The 12,737-nt window shown below is 45.7% G+C and overlaps 1 protein-coding gene across 24 annotated transcripts in view; it reads left to right on the forward strand.

Annotated features, from left to right (window-relative positions):
• PDE8B (phosphodiesterase 8B) overlaps nucleotides 1-12,737 on the forward strand; it is a 329,914-nt gene that overhangs the window by 218,742 nt on the left and 98,435 nt on the right. For all 24 annotated transcript variants that reach the window (XR_014838091.1, XR_014838094.1, XR_014838092.1 and 21 more), the window contains 3 exons: nucleotides 3,195-3,335; nucleotides 5,220-5,308; nucleotides 7,412-7,472. Coding sequence is in view for 19 of the 24 variants with exons in the window: in XM_021084468.2 (XP_020940127.1) it covers nucleotides 3,195-3,335; nucleotides 5,220-5,308; nucleotides 7,412-7,472 (291 nt within the window). In the remaining 5 variants the exon portion in view is untranslated. The remainder of the gene's footprint in view (nucleotides 1-3,194; nucleotides 3,336-5,219; nucleotides 5,309-7,411; nucleotides 7,473-12,737) is intronic.

Consider the following 12,737-nt stretch of genomic DNA (forward strand, 5'->3'; position numbering starts at 1 on the left):
TGGGAACTTGCGTATGCCACAGGTATGGCTGTAAAAAATAAATAAATAAATACTCGGAAATGTAGACTCTGCAACTGATGGGCACTGGCCTGCCTGTCCTTGTAATGGGAGCACGTGTGAGGTTCCAGCTGTGGCTCAGATTGGATCCCTGGCCTGGGAACTTCCATATGCCACAGCTGTGTCCAAATAAATAAATAAATAAAGATTAAAAAGTACGGTCCAATCCATAGTGGCCCCACGACAGAGCCTCATCTGTACTGTGCTGTGAAACTCCCACGGCCCACAGAGACACCCTGCTCCCACAGGGGGTCAGTGGCATCAGTAGCCCACCGTGTCTAGGCCCTGTCATCAACACACGCATGAGGGAACCTCATTTCCATCCAGGAACCCTGTGAGAAAGACAGAGGCCCGTAATCTGTAATGATACAGATGAGGAAATAGAGGCCCAGGAAGGCCAAGGAGCTTATCCAAGGAAAGCCCCAGTGATAAATACGGCAACCAGAACATCCAGCCGTGTCTTTCTGCCTCCAAAGCCTTCTTCCCTGGTTCCCCGTTGGGCTATATTTTTGAAATTTGTTTCCCTGGCTGTCCCATGAAATGCGTCCAAAGGCTTCCTCGTGTTGCTGCCTGTTTCTGGCCCACCTGCCCTCATCTCTGTGTCCTGAATCTCAGAGAAGTCACATGTGCTGTACAATTAATCAGACCGAGCACAAATCCCACAGCCTTCCCATGTCTCCCTGGACTTGAGCAGGCAATTCTGTTCCTGAAACGCATTTGCTTTGCCCCTCCCTCTTGTACAGGGAAGCCGGGTTTTGAGGTTGAGGATGAGAAAGGGGCTCGCTGCTGTCGCCAGCCTTCCCCACTGTCTGTCATCTTGCAGACCATCTTGGACCAGGCAACGGAGTCCTTCCCCTGCAGTTAGCACCTGGTGACTAGGAAACCTGTAGCTCTGGGTGAGGTGATGTGGTGATGCTGTCACATGATATACATCACTTCCCAGCCTTTCCCTTGACGAGGAAGCAACAGCGACTGAGGACAGTGGTGCCTGGAGAGGGGCATCCCTGTAGGGAAAGAGAAACTGTACTAATGGCAGGCTTTTTCTTGAGGAACGCTTTCAGGCCCCTTTAAAAACCTACCAGCATTCTGAGTATTAAGTTCAAGACAGGAACAAAGAGGAAGAAGTCGACTAGAGGATGTTTTCATATGAACTATGGGAAATTAAAATAGCCTTTGTGCTGCAGGTTTTAAGATGAGTCGTCATGGATGAGCTATGTCATATATGCTCTCATTTAATACAAGTTCTCGGGGCAGCAATGCTTCACAGGGCGTGTGCCTCTTAGTGCAGAGGTCAAAGATCAGGCAGTAGCCCTTAAAATTTAGGAACAGTATATACCTACCCATCCATCCATCGAAACGATCTCTGCTTTAAAACACCTATGTGGTGCTTACCATGTGCCAGATGCAGAGCGAAGCATTTTACACCTACTCATTTGTTTCTTAAAAGAACTCTGTGAACCAAGTACTGCTATCGTAGCCATTTTATAGATGAGAAAACTGAGGACCAGAGAAGATAAGTAACCTGCTCATGGTCATAGCCAGTGACTGACAGAACCAGGATTGAACTGGCCCCAGAGTCCAGATCCTGGAGTACCTGCTGCATTGTGAGGTCACCTGGTGTGAATGAAGAGCCCTCTGATTTCTACCCATATCTGCAACCGGGTCGGAACAGCAGAATAAACACCTGTGAAAATAGAATTTAGCCAACATATAAAGAAAATAATACATTCTCAAGTAGTAGCCATTCCTTAGATACTTACTAAACAGTCCTGCATATCCAAAGTAAATCTAAAGTAGCCTTTGCCCTTGAGGCTTTTCATGTCTAGAGGAGGAGGAGAGAGAGAAGAAAATGAGATTCAATGTAGTAAGTCATCAGAGAGAGAGTGTGGGTCGTAGGAGTGGCACAAACTCAGACTGGGCAGGGGCTCAAGGACAATTGCTGGAGAGGGGAGGAGGTGGGAAGGGCTTTCTAAGTGGAGAGCCCACGAGCAGAGGTCTGCTGGGGGAGAGCTGCTGGCAGTCCCACAGTGTGCAGGGCTGGGCCAGGGGCCGAGGGGCTGACCCTGGTGAGCAGAGGTCCTGGCGCCCAGCCCAGGAAGGGCGATGGTCCCCAGTGGAAGTGATGGATCAGGGAGGACAAGTTGGCAACCCTCACAAGGCCTGGTGCCGAGGGTCGCAGAGCAGCCTCTCGACCCCTCCAACTCCGTGGGCTTAATTGTACGGGTAGAAGCCGTGTTCCCGGGGGAGTAGCTCCACAATTGTCCCGCGTCACTCGCTTCCTCTCCGCTGTCATCACCGTGGAGGCCAAGGGAGATCACAATTCCCAAGACCGTTTCAAAAGCAGCAGACGGTTGCAAATTATGGCCAAAGAAACCTGTGCCCTAGATGCATCTGTTCACCTCCTCCCCACTTTCCTCATCCCTTGTCCCCTCCGCTCAGCTCCTCATCTGGTGACTCTGTTCTTTGAGGAGAAATTGGAGGGTGGAGCGTGGAGCTAGGAGTCAGCCAAGGGGACAGCACTAAAGTCAGGGGACCTGGGCAGAATTGTGGAGAGAACCCTCTGAGTCTACTGTCCTCATCGCCTTCCCCGGTGAGGGAGTACTCTCATCATGCACAGGCTGTGCCCAAGCACTGAAGCCGGTCTCCTGCCCAAAGCATTGAACTGCGTTTCTTGTTCAGTTGGACAGGAAGCAGCCCCAAGCTGTAGCATTGGTTAAGAGACAGTGGCAATTATCTATCAGTGTATTGATATTTAGGCATGAGAGATCAGGTTGCTGCCTTGTAGAGATGTGACTAGTAGAAGCCACAACCTGTTGAATGGAGTTCTGGTTAATTTTTGTTTTTCTGACTTTTTTCTTATTTTGCGGATAATGAATGAGGCCCATCACAGGCTGGCATTGCTGGATAAAGGCTTCTTGCTCTTTTTCTGTGGAAGCATTTCTTCCAGTTTCTCAAAGGGCCCAGCCTTCTGGGATGGCAGCTGAATGACCACACTGCTGATCAGGAAGGACAGGGGCACCTGCTCCAGGGTTGGGGGGTGCTGGTCAGCACCCACATGAGAGAGCGCTCACCCAGGGACCATGATATCCCAGCATGTTTTCTCTGTGTCCTGACCTGTAAGCACTTTCCGTGTGCAGTATGTCAACCCAGCCTTCGAAAGGATGATGGGCTACCACAAAGGCGAGCTCCTGGGCAAAGAACTCGCCGAGCTGCCCAAAAGCGACAAGAACCGCGCAGACCTCCTCGAAACCATCAACACCTGCATCAAGAAGGGCAAGGTTCGTGAAACCCAACCAAGCCACAGACCCCTCCCCAGTGTGCTTTTTTTTTTTTCCCTTCTCTGAGCTTTTCTGTCCCCTCTTTAAGATAGACTTCTGTCATAACATTATAATTAAGTAGAAGATCTTTTGTATTTGCAAAATGAGTCAATTTGGGATAAGCAAGCAGATGTGGTTGCTTATCATGATGGTATGGAATCTGATGATTTCGTATGAGGAAATTTCTGCCTTCCCATGAATATATCTCACCTTTCATGGCTAGAATTTCATACGTATGTCTGAGCAGAGTCCTACCCATAGAGCTGTTGTGTGCTTTTTTAGTTTATCTGGTGTTTGGGGGACTCAGAGCTTTTGTCATTTGTTTGTTTTGGTTTTGTTTTTGTTTTTTAGGGCCATGTGTGCAGCACATGGAGGTTCCCAGGCTAGGGGTCGAATCAGAGCTGTAGCTGCCGGCCTACACCACAGTCACAGCAACACCAGATCCGAGCCATGTCTGCAACCTACACCATAGCTCACAGCAACGCCAGATCCTTAACCCACTGAGCGAGACCAGGGATCAATTCCACATTCTCAGGGATACTAGTTGGATTCGTTACCACTGAGCCACAGTGGGAACTCCCTGCCTGTACCTTTTCTTTTAAGCATTCAGGTGCTTTCTCTGATGTGAAGGAGTCAGATAAACCCTGTATTTATTTAATGGAAGACCATTTTGTAGGAAGAAAATAAGTTTGGCTTCTATATGATGGCCAAAATTAATCAAAGAAAATTGGGACAGTGAGAATGAAAATGAAACAGGCCATTGTTAAGAACTTCAAAAAAAAATAGGAGTTCCTGTTGTGGCGCAGTGGTTAACGAATCCGACTAGGAACCATGAGGTTGCGGGTTCGGTCCCTGCCCTTGCTCAGTGGGTTAACGATCCGGCGTTGCCGTGAGCTGTGGTGTAGGTTGCAGACGCGGCTCGGATCCCGCGTTGCTGTGGCTCTGGCGTAGGCCGGTGGCTACAGCTCCAATTAGACCCCTAGCCTGGGAACCTCCATATGCCGCGGGAGCGGCCCAAGAAATAGCAACAACAATAACAACAACAAAGACAAAAAAAGACCAAAAAAAAAAATAAAATAAAATAAATAAATAAATAAATAAATTTGCCTGGAGAATTCTACCACAGGTCTGGTATGCATACCAGCTGGCCACCTTGTATGAGAACGGGGACAAGAAGAGGCTGCGGAGAAGCTCAGATTCTGATTCAACCACTTCCTCCCAGAAATTGTGGGGTTGTCGAGGGCTCCCCCAAGAGGTCACCAAGCACTCGGCCCCAGCCAGTTCCCCAGGGTGCCAATACAGCAGGAATCTTCACCCATCCGTGGAAACTGCCAGGAGTCAGACTAAGCCCAGGGAAGTCTTCACTGGAGGCCCCATAGAATTGGAGAAAGATGACGGGCTTTGTGGGGAGTTAAGAGATACAGATTTATAACCACGTTTTCCACTTCCTCACATGGGCCAATTACTTAGCAACTCTGAGCCTCATCTGTAAATTAAGGATGATAATTTCATCCTTGATCTTTACGGGTTGTTGTAAAGATCGAGAGGACCTCAGAAAAATCCCTTGATCTGGTGCCACTACACCCATAAGGCTGAGAGGAACTCTACCCACTGCTCACGTGTCCTGGAACCTGGGAAGGGCACCCCCAATGCTGGACTCATTGGTCTGGTGGGCTTGGTGCACTGTGGCCTTGAGTCTTACGTAGTCAGCATCCCAGTGGGTCCAGCTCTAGAGCTGTATTTTGTGGATAATAGCAAAAGTGTGTGGGATCTCACTGAGATCCTTTGTAGGAGCTGCCGTAAGCTGGAATGGAAGGATTTTAAGAACTCTCTCTGTCCTTATAGGAGTGGCAGGGCGTTTACTATGCCAGACGGAAATCGGGTGACAGCATCCAACAGCATGTGAAGATCACGCCAGTGATTGGCCAAGGAGGGTGAGTGCCAACTCTTTAACTCTATCAGTTGAGAGGCCCAAGTGTGCGCTGGGTTTGTCTATGGACATGCAAGTATGTTAGACCCACAAATACGGTATGGTTGGGTCTGTACGTGGTACATGCCAAGGACACCTCCATGTGGTGGGCAACCTCCCCCAAACACCAGCACCCCATTCTTGTGCTGGTGAGCTTCAGGAAGCATCCCCCTAGCTGTCCACCTCCACCTGAATGTGTGTAGTTCAAGTGTTGCCACTGGCGGTGCAGAAGCTCAATTGCTAGGCCTTCCCCTTTCAGAACAACAACCACAAAACAGCAGGGCTCCCTGGCCTCAGCCCCGCCCCGGGAGCCGCCCTTCTCTCCCTGAGGCACCGGCTCTGGGCTCTTTCTCTTCAGGCCTGGGGGCTTGTTGTGCAAGCAGGAGCACTCTGGCTGTCACAGTTAGGAGAGAAAGGTCCCTAACCAGAGGCTGAGGCACCGCATTCCATTTAATCTCCAATGACTGCAGAAGCCTGTTCCTTTGCAGACAGATAAGGAAAACATGCAATTCCTTTCCCTTCTCCCAATTACGTTTTGTGAGAAGGTTTATGTGAGAAGGATCCATAACCAGGATTCTCTAACAGTACAACACCAGGGAGCCTTGATAAACAAGCCCGAAGGCCAGTGCCAGCTGCACAGCACAGGGTTACAAGGGACATTTTGGAAAGAGAGAAGGTGGCTGTTATGATGCCAGTACCCAGAAAAAGACAGCCCTACGTGTGGCTCTTAGGACTACCCAAGTTCATCACAAGTCATTGTGTGGTTGGAAAACCTGAAATAGTCAGCAAAGTGTCTGTAGGTTGTTTCCCTTCTGATTTTACTTGTTTGTCAGCTTTGAAACTGTTCCCCCATCGGTTCAGAGACCACTGTCTCCTGCCATTTTGCTTCACTGTGGGTGGTGGGGACACTGGCAGGCCCTAACTAGGGGTTGCAAGCACACGGAGAGGGACCCCCGCATCCCTCCTGAGCATAGAGACCTCCACGTGGCCATGTCCACCCGCGGTCCCAGCTCAGGGGCTGCCATGGCTGTCTCGTTCTTACCAACCATCATCCCTAGTCTGTCTTCTCAGAAAACGTAAGCTAAGATTCACTTTGTGCAGAATGATTAGGTACCCAAGGCAAAGGAGATGGCTGGAGTTAATGCTTAGTGATTGCTGTCTGACTCAATCTTCTGATATTACGGATAAGAGCAAGAAGTTCTTTTGTCCAGAGACAGCATTACTCCTCCCCACCCCACCCCGCAGTGCACTATCAGAAGAAATGCCTCTTACAAGTAGGGAAATTTTACCCTCTTCCTGTCTAGTGACACTCCTTACAGAATAACAGTGTTTTTGACGCTCTCTTTATTGTCCTCCAGAGAAAACTGAACCAAAGAGAGAGACAGGTAGAGACAGGGAGCGAAAAGAAACTCATTACTGTAAAATCTAACTTAGCTTCACTCTGTAGAAAGCCTCCGCCTGAGCTGATGTTCGCACAGGGCTGAGGCACCTATCATCTGTCCCTGGTCCCCTTGTGACAATGACCAGGCCACAGGCTGTTTGCAGATTCTGTCCACAACCTGAAAACAAGAGGATTTTTCTCTGCCTGAAAGATGACCAGGCTGTGAAAGAATATGAAAGGTTAAATATAAAAACAGCCATTGTGAACTTGGGCCACTGTCCAAATGAGTCTTTGCCTTCTATACAAGCTACAAAAGTATTAGTAAAAGTATTCGCATCAGCAAAATTAAAACCCATTTTGTCTGGAGGAGTGTTTCATCCTATCACGGATGCTGTCTGGGAGCCAGGCCTCAGGAGTGGGTTAGCAAATGAAGTCCCCTTTAGGAAAGTGTTGCCAAGCCAGTTGTGATGAAAAGAGAAGCCCAGTTTCTGAAGGCATGTGTGGGCTGTGTGTGAGAAAAAAAAAAAAAGGCATTTTTTAGAGATGGTGTCTTGTTGGAATTTAAAATCTGTCCTAGAATGGACCCTGGCGTTTTACTCGAAGAAGATGCTGTTGATGTTTTCATTTGCTAATTTGTTGAATCATCTCATAGCTGACTCACTAATAACTGGTTATTTATGTTATTAGGAAAATTAGGCATTTTGTCTCCCTCAAGAAACTGTGTTGTACTACTGACAATAATAAGCAGGTATGATGCTTGGTTTGCTTCGTTTGCTTTGTCGGCTTGACCCTGCATGACATTGTCACCCCTGTTCTCTGCTTGTCTTTCTCTGTAGCTTCCTATAGTTGCCAGTGAAAAAGCTTTATAGCCAGATTAGGCTTCTTACACAAAGAGGAACAGAAAACCATTCCCCTGCAAACCTCTGCTACTTGATTTGTAATGCACATCAGTTATGATGTAGCTTGGGTCTGTGCAACTTGGAACCAGTGTATTTTATGAGAGCATAAAATTCTTCCTCCACATAAAAAATGGTCTCATTTTCTGTCTTAATTTCTTAAATGAAAGTATGTATGCATTTGAGCCTTTTGCCTCTATCAGTTCACATCAAAACCAAAAATCATTCCTACTTGGTACGGGGAGTTATTTTTTACCCATTATATCATGCAGAATAATGCAGTTGAGGGTTTTTTCCTGAAGTAACAGGACAGTAATAAGTTGCTGTATTTAAGAAATTTTCTAAGGTAGTTTTATCATAGAGGACAACAATGGTATCGGTATTTTCTCCTCATTTATACTTTAGTACTAGGTTATGTTCTTTTCAAGTCATGCTACCAAGTTTGTTGATTAAAAAGTATTCAACAAACATAATTACCATTGATCTAGTTTTTAATGTGAATCTATTTAGGTATGGTCAATGTACAATATTATGTAAGTTTCAGGAGTACAACATAGTAATTCCTCATTTTTATTTTTTTTATTTTTTTTGGTCTTTTTGTCTTTTTGTTGTTGTTGTTGTTGTTGTTGCTATTTCTTGGGCCGCTCCCGCGGCATATGGAGGTTCCCAGGCTAGGGGTTGAATCGGAGCTGTAGCCACCGGCCTACGCCAGAGCCACAGCAACGCGGGATCCGAGCCGCGTCTGCAACCTACACCACAGCTCACGGCAACGCCGGATCGTTAACCCACTGAGCAAGGGCAGGGATGGAACCCGCAACCTCATGGTTCCTAGTCGGATTCGTTAACCACTGCGCCACGATGGGAACTCCTAATTCCTCATTTTTAAAAGTTATATTCCATTTATAGTTATTATACACTGTTGGCTATAGTCCCTGTGTTATACGTGTATCCTTGGAGCTTCTTTATTGTATACAAAGTAGTTGGTACCTCGTTATCCCCTGCCCCACTGGTAACCACCGACCACTGGTTTGTTCTCTGTATCTGAGCCTGTTTCTTTCTCTCTCTCTCTCTCTCTTTTTTTTTTTTTTTCCTTTCTTTCTTTTTTTAGGGCTGCACCTGCGGCACATAAAGGTTCCCAGGCTAGGGGTCCAATTGGAGCTGTAGCTGCCGGCCTACACCACAGCCGCATGCAACGCGGGATCCGAGCCACATCTGCAACCTATACCACAGCTCACGGCAACCCCGGATTCTTAACCCACTGAACAAGGCCAGGGATTGAACCTGCATCCTCATGCTGTGCCATGATGGGAACTCCAGAGCCTATTTCTTTTTTGTTCATTCATGTGTTTTATTTTTTAGATGGCACATATAAGTGATATTATACAGTCTTTCTCTGTCCGACTTATTTCACTTAGCATAACAACCTCCAAGTCCATCCATGTTGTTGCAAGTGGCAAATTTTCATTCTTTTTTATGGCTGAGTAGTATTTCGGTGTGTATGTGTGTGATTTTAAAAGAAGGGACAATATTTCTCAAGGAAGCATAAGGCTGCAGGACATCATCCATTTTAGTGTAATAGATCAGGGACTTGGGAAGTGGTGTGGGATCAGAAGGAAGCCTGGCCAGGAAGGAAGGAAACTGTGGGATGATAGACCTGAGATGCCTGGTCTCCTCCCAGTGAGAAAGTGGCTTCTATGGGAGGGGACTGAGTGCCGTGAACGTGTGGGGAGTTTCCCGCTGCTGTCTCAGCCCATTGGAGTATCTGTGTCCACATGCTTTCATTTAAAATAATGATCAGTATTTGTGTATATATATATATATATATATTTTTTTTTTGTCTTTTTGCCATTTTCTTGGGCCGCTCTTGTGGCACATGGAGGTTCTCAGGCTAGGGGTCTAATCGGAGCTGTAGCCACCAGCCTACACCAGAGCCACAGCAACGTGGGACCTGAGCCACGTCTGCAACTTACACCACAGCTCACGGCAACGTCAGATCCCCAACCCACCGAGGAAGGCCAGGGATCGAACCCGCAACCTCATGGTCCCTAGTCGGATTTGTTAACCACTGCGCCACGACGGGAACTCCCCAGTATTTGTATATATTGTGAAATGATCACCACAGTAAGTCTAGTTAACATCCATAACCACACATAGTTATGATTTTTTTTCTTGTGATAAGAACATTTAGTATCAACTTTTGGCAACTTTCAAATATACACCATAGTATTAACTAACTATAGTCATCATACTGTATAGTAAATCCCTAGGACTTATTTATGTTGTAGCTAGAAGTTTGTACTTTCTGACCTCTTGCATCCCTTTCACCCTCCCACCCCTCCCCGCACCTCTGGCAACCAACTGTCCTTTGTCTGTGCCTATGAGTGTGAGTTAATGTTTTTGTTTTTAGATTCTGCATGTAAGTGATAATGTATAGTATTTGTCTTTCTCTGTCTGACTTATTTCACTTACCATAATACCCTCAAGTTCCATCCATGTTGTTTCAAATGGCAAGATTTCCTTCTTATTGCTAAATAATATTTCATTGTAAATATATATACCATGAGTTCTCATTGTGGCACAGCAGAAACGAACCCGACCAGTAACCATGAGGTTGCGGGTTTGATCCTTGGCCTTGCTCAGTGGGTTAAGGATCCGGCATTGCCATGAGCTGTGGTGTAGGTCGTGGATGTGGCTTGGATCTGGTGTTGCTGTGTTGCGGTGTAGGCCAGCAGCTGTAGCTCCCATTCAGCCCCTAGCCTGGGAACCTCCATATGCTCCAGGGCGTGGCCCTAAATAGAAAAAAAAAAAGTACATACCACATTTCCTTTGTCCATTCAACCATTGGTAGACAAGTAGGTGGTTTTCATGCCTTGGTTGTTATAAATAATGCTGCAGTGAACATGCAAGTACATATATCTTGTAGAATTAGTGATTCATTTCCTTTGGGTAAATACCCAGAAGTGTAATTGCTGAATCTTATGGTAGTTCTGTTTTTAATTTTTTCAGGAACTTCCATTCTGTTTCCTACAGTGATTGCACCAATTTACATTCCCACCAACAGTGCACAAGGGTTGTCTCTACACCCTTGGCAACACTTATTCTTTTACTTTCTGATAATAGCCATTTTAACATGCGTGAGTTAATATCTCATTGTATTTTTAAAGTATATTTCACTAATAAATAGTGATGTTGAACATCTATTTGCATACCTATTGGCCATCTCTATGTCTTCTTTGGAAAAATGTCTGTTCAGATTCTCCATCCATTTTTTAATTGGGTTGGCTTTTTTTTGCTATTGAGTTATATGAATTCTTTAAGTATTTTTTTAAATATTAACTCTCTTATCAGATATATGGTTTGCAAGTATTTTCTCCCATTCAGTAGGTTGCCTTTTCATTTTGCTCTTAGTTTTCTTTGCTATCCAAAACATTTTAGTTTTTGTAGTCCTAATTGTTTGTTTTTGCTTTTGTTGCTTTTGCTTTGGGTGTCAGAAAATCATTGCAAAAACCAATGTCAAGAAGCATATCCTCTGTTTTCTCCTAGGAGTTTCAGTTTCAGGTGTTAGCTTCAAGACTTTAATACGTCTTGAGTAGATTTTTGTGAATGGTGTAATAAGGCAGTGGTCCAGTTTCATTCCTTTCCATGTAGCTGTTTAATTTTCAGCATTGTTTACTGAAAAGACTGTTGTTTCCCCTTTGTATATTCCTTTGTTAGAAATTAATTGACTACATATATATAATGTGGATTTGTGTCTGGACTCTATTGGTCTACATTAATAGGTAGATTGATCTTTGTGTCTGCTTTTATGCCAATGCCCTATTGTTTTGACTACTATAACTTTGTAACATAGTTTTAAATTGGAAAGTGTGATGCCTCCAGCTTTTTTCTTCTTTCTTAAGAATATTTTAAAAAAAAATTTTCTAGAATAGCAAAAGCAGTCATGTACTTTTTCATAAGATTTAATTCAAAATAAAATACCTCCTTCAACACTGAGCATTTCATCTGGAATCAGGAAGTGTTCACTTAATACCATAAAGCTACACAGAGAGGCAACTCCTTGGAGACCTCTGGAAAAGGAAGGAAATTGACTTTCATAGGAAAAAAGTTTTTTTTCTTTCCTGATAGCCAAGTTTAGACATCTCTAGAGGAAGAATGAGGTCCACATGGAAGGTGACATGGATGGAGGGAGAATCACAGGACATGCTGGTAGATTTTTAGAAACACGCTGAACCCAAGGAGTATGAATAAAACTGTGTGGGCTGTGAAGTCACAGTGTAAGACACAAGTTCCCTTGGGTTCATTCACACTTGAGCCAGAAATGAGCCAAGTATATTCCACATCCAAAACCAAGAGCAGCCTCTCCCCAAGCCTAGCCTTACTCCTTCTCCTTCCCTGCTTCCTCTTTAGTTACCAGGACCTCCAGTCTCCTGTCACCATTCTCCATGCAGCTCCATGTGCCCAAATTCTTCCAGTCCTCCATCATGCAGCCCAAGAAACATCAAGTTCTTTCTCCCTTCTCAAGCCCCCATACCTTCTCTGCTGTGTATCACCCCTACCATTATCATGGCTACTTGTGTGCCTCACTGCCCTCTTTTCTTTAGCAGAGTTCCCTGGCTGTGCTTGTCTTTGTGTGCCTGTGTGAGCCTGGCACATAGTAGGCCCTCAAGCAGTTGGTTAGTTGAATAGAGTTGAATGCCTCGGTCCTAGTCTCCTGCCACTTGCAAATTCTTCCTGTCTCACAGCGAGAGCAGACTAGCCCTTAGCACAGTACCTAGGGTTGCAGAAGAGGGGCCACCTCTTTTTTTTCTGCAACTCTGCCTAGAAATATCTTTATTGCCATAAATTAGCTGCTGGTCTGAGCTGGGTAGAAACTCAGGGCTCAGATATCCTGAGCCATTGATGTCACCTAATGGTGCACAGGCCTAGAGAGACACTTAGATTTTCCAGTAACAAAGAATTTTTATATCTCTGGCCAGCCACAGTGTTTTTCCTCCTCATCAAAGGAGGCTGAAGTGAATGGTGATGGGTCTGTGACGGGAAGGGCTCCCTGGAGGGTGGGAGCAGCCGTCTGCAGGCAGTTCCAGTGGTGCTGCTTTCTGAGGTTTGGCCCTGACGTC

Source organism: Sus scrofa, chromosome 2 (genome assembly GCF_054392235.1).
Source record: "Sus scrofa isolate SSC_HxYL_T2T_F1_AM1 chromosome 2, Sscrofa_HxYL_maternal_Yorkshire_Landrace_v2.0, whole genome shotgun sequence".
In the NCBI taxonomy this organism is placed as follows: Eukaryota; Metazoa; Chordata; class Mammalia; order Artiodactyla; family Suidae; genus Sus; species Sus scrofa.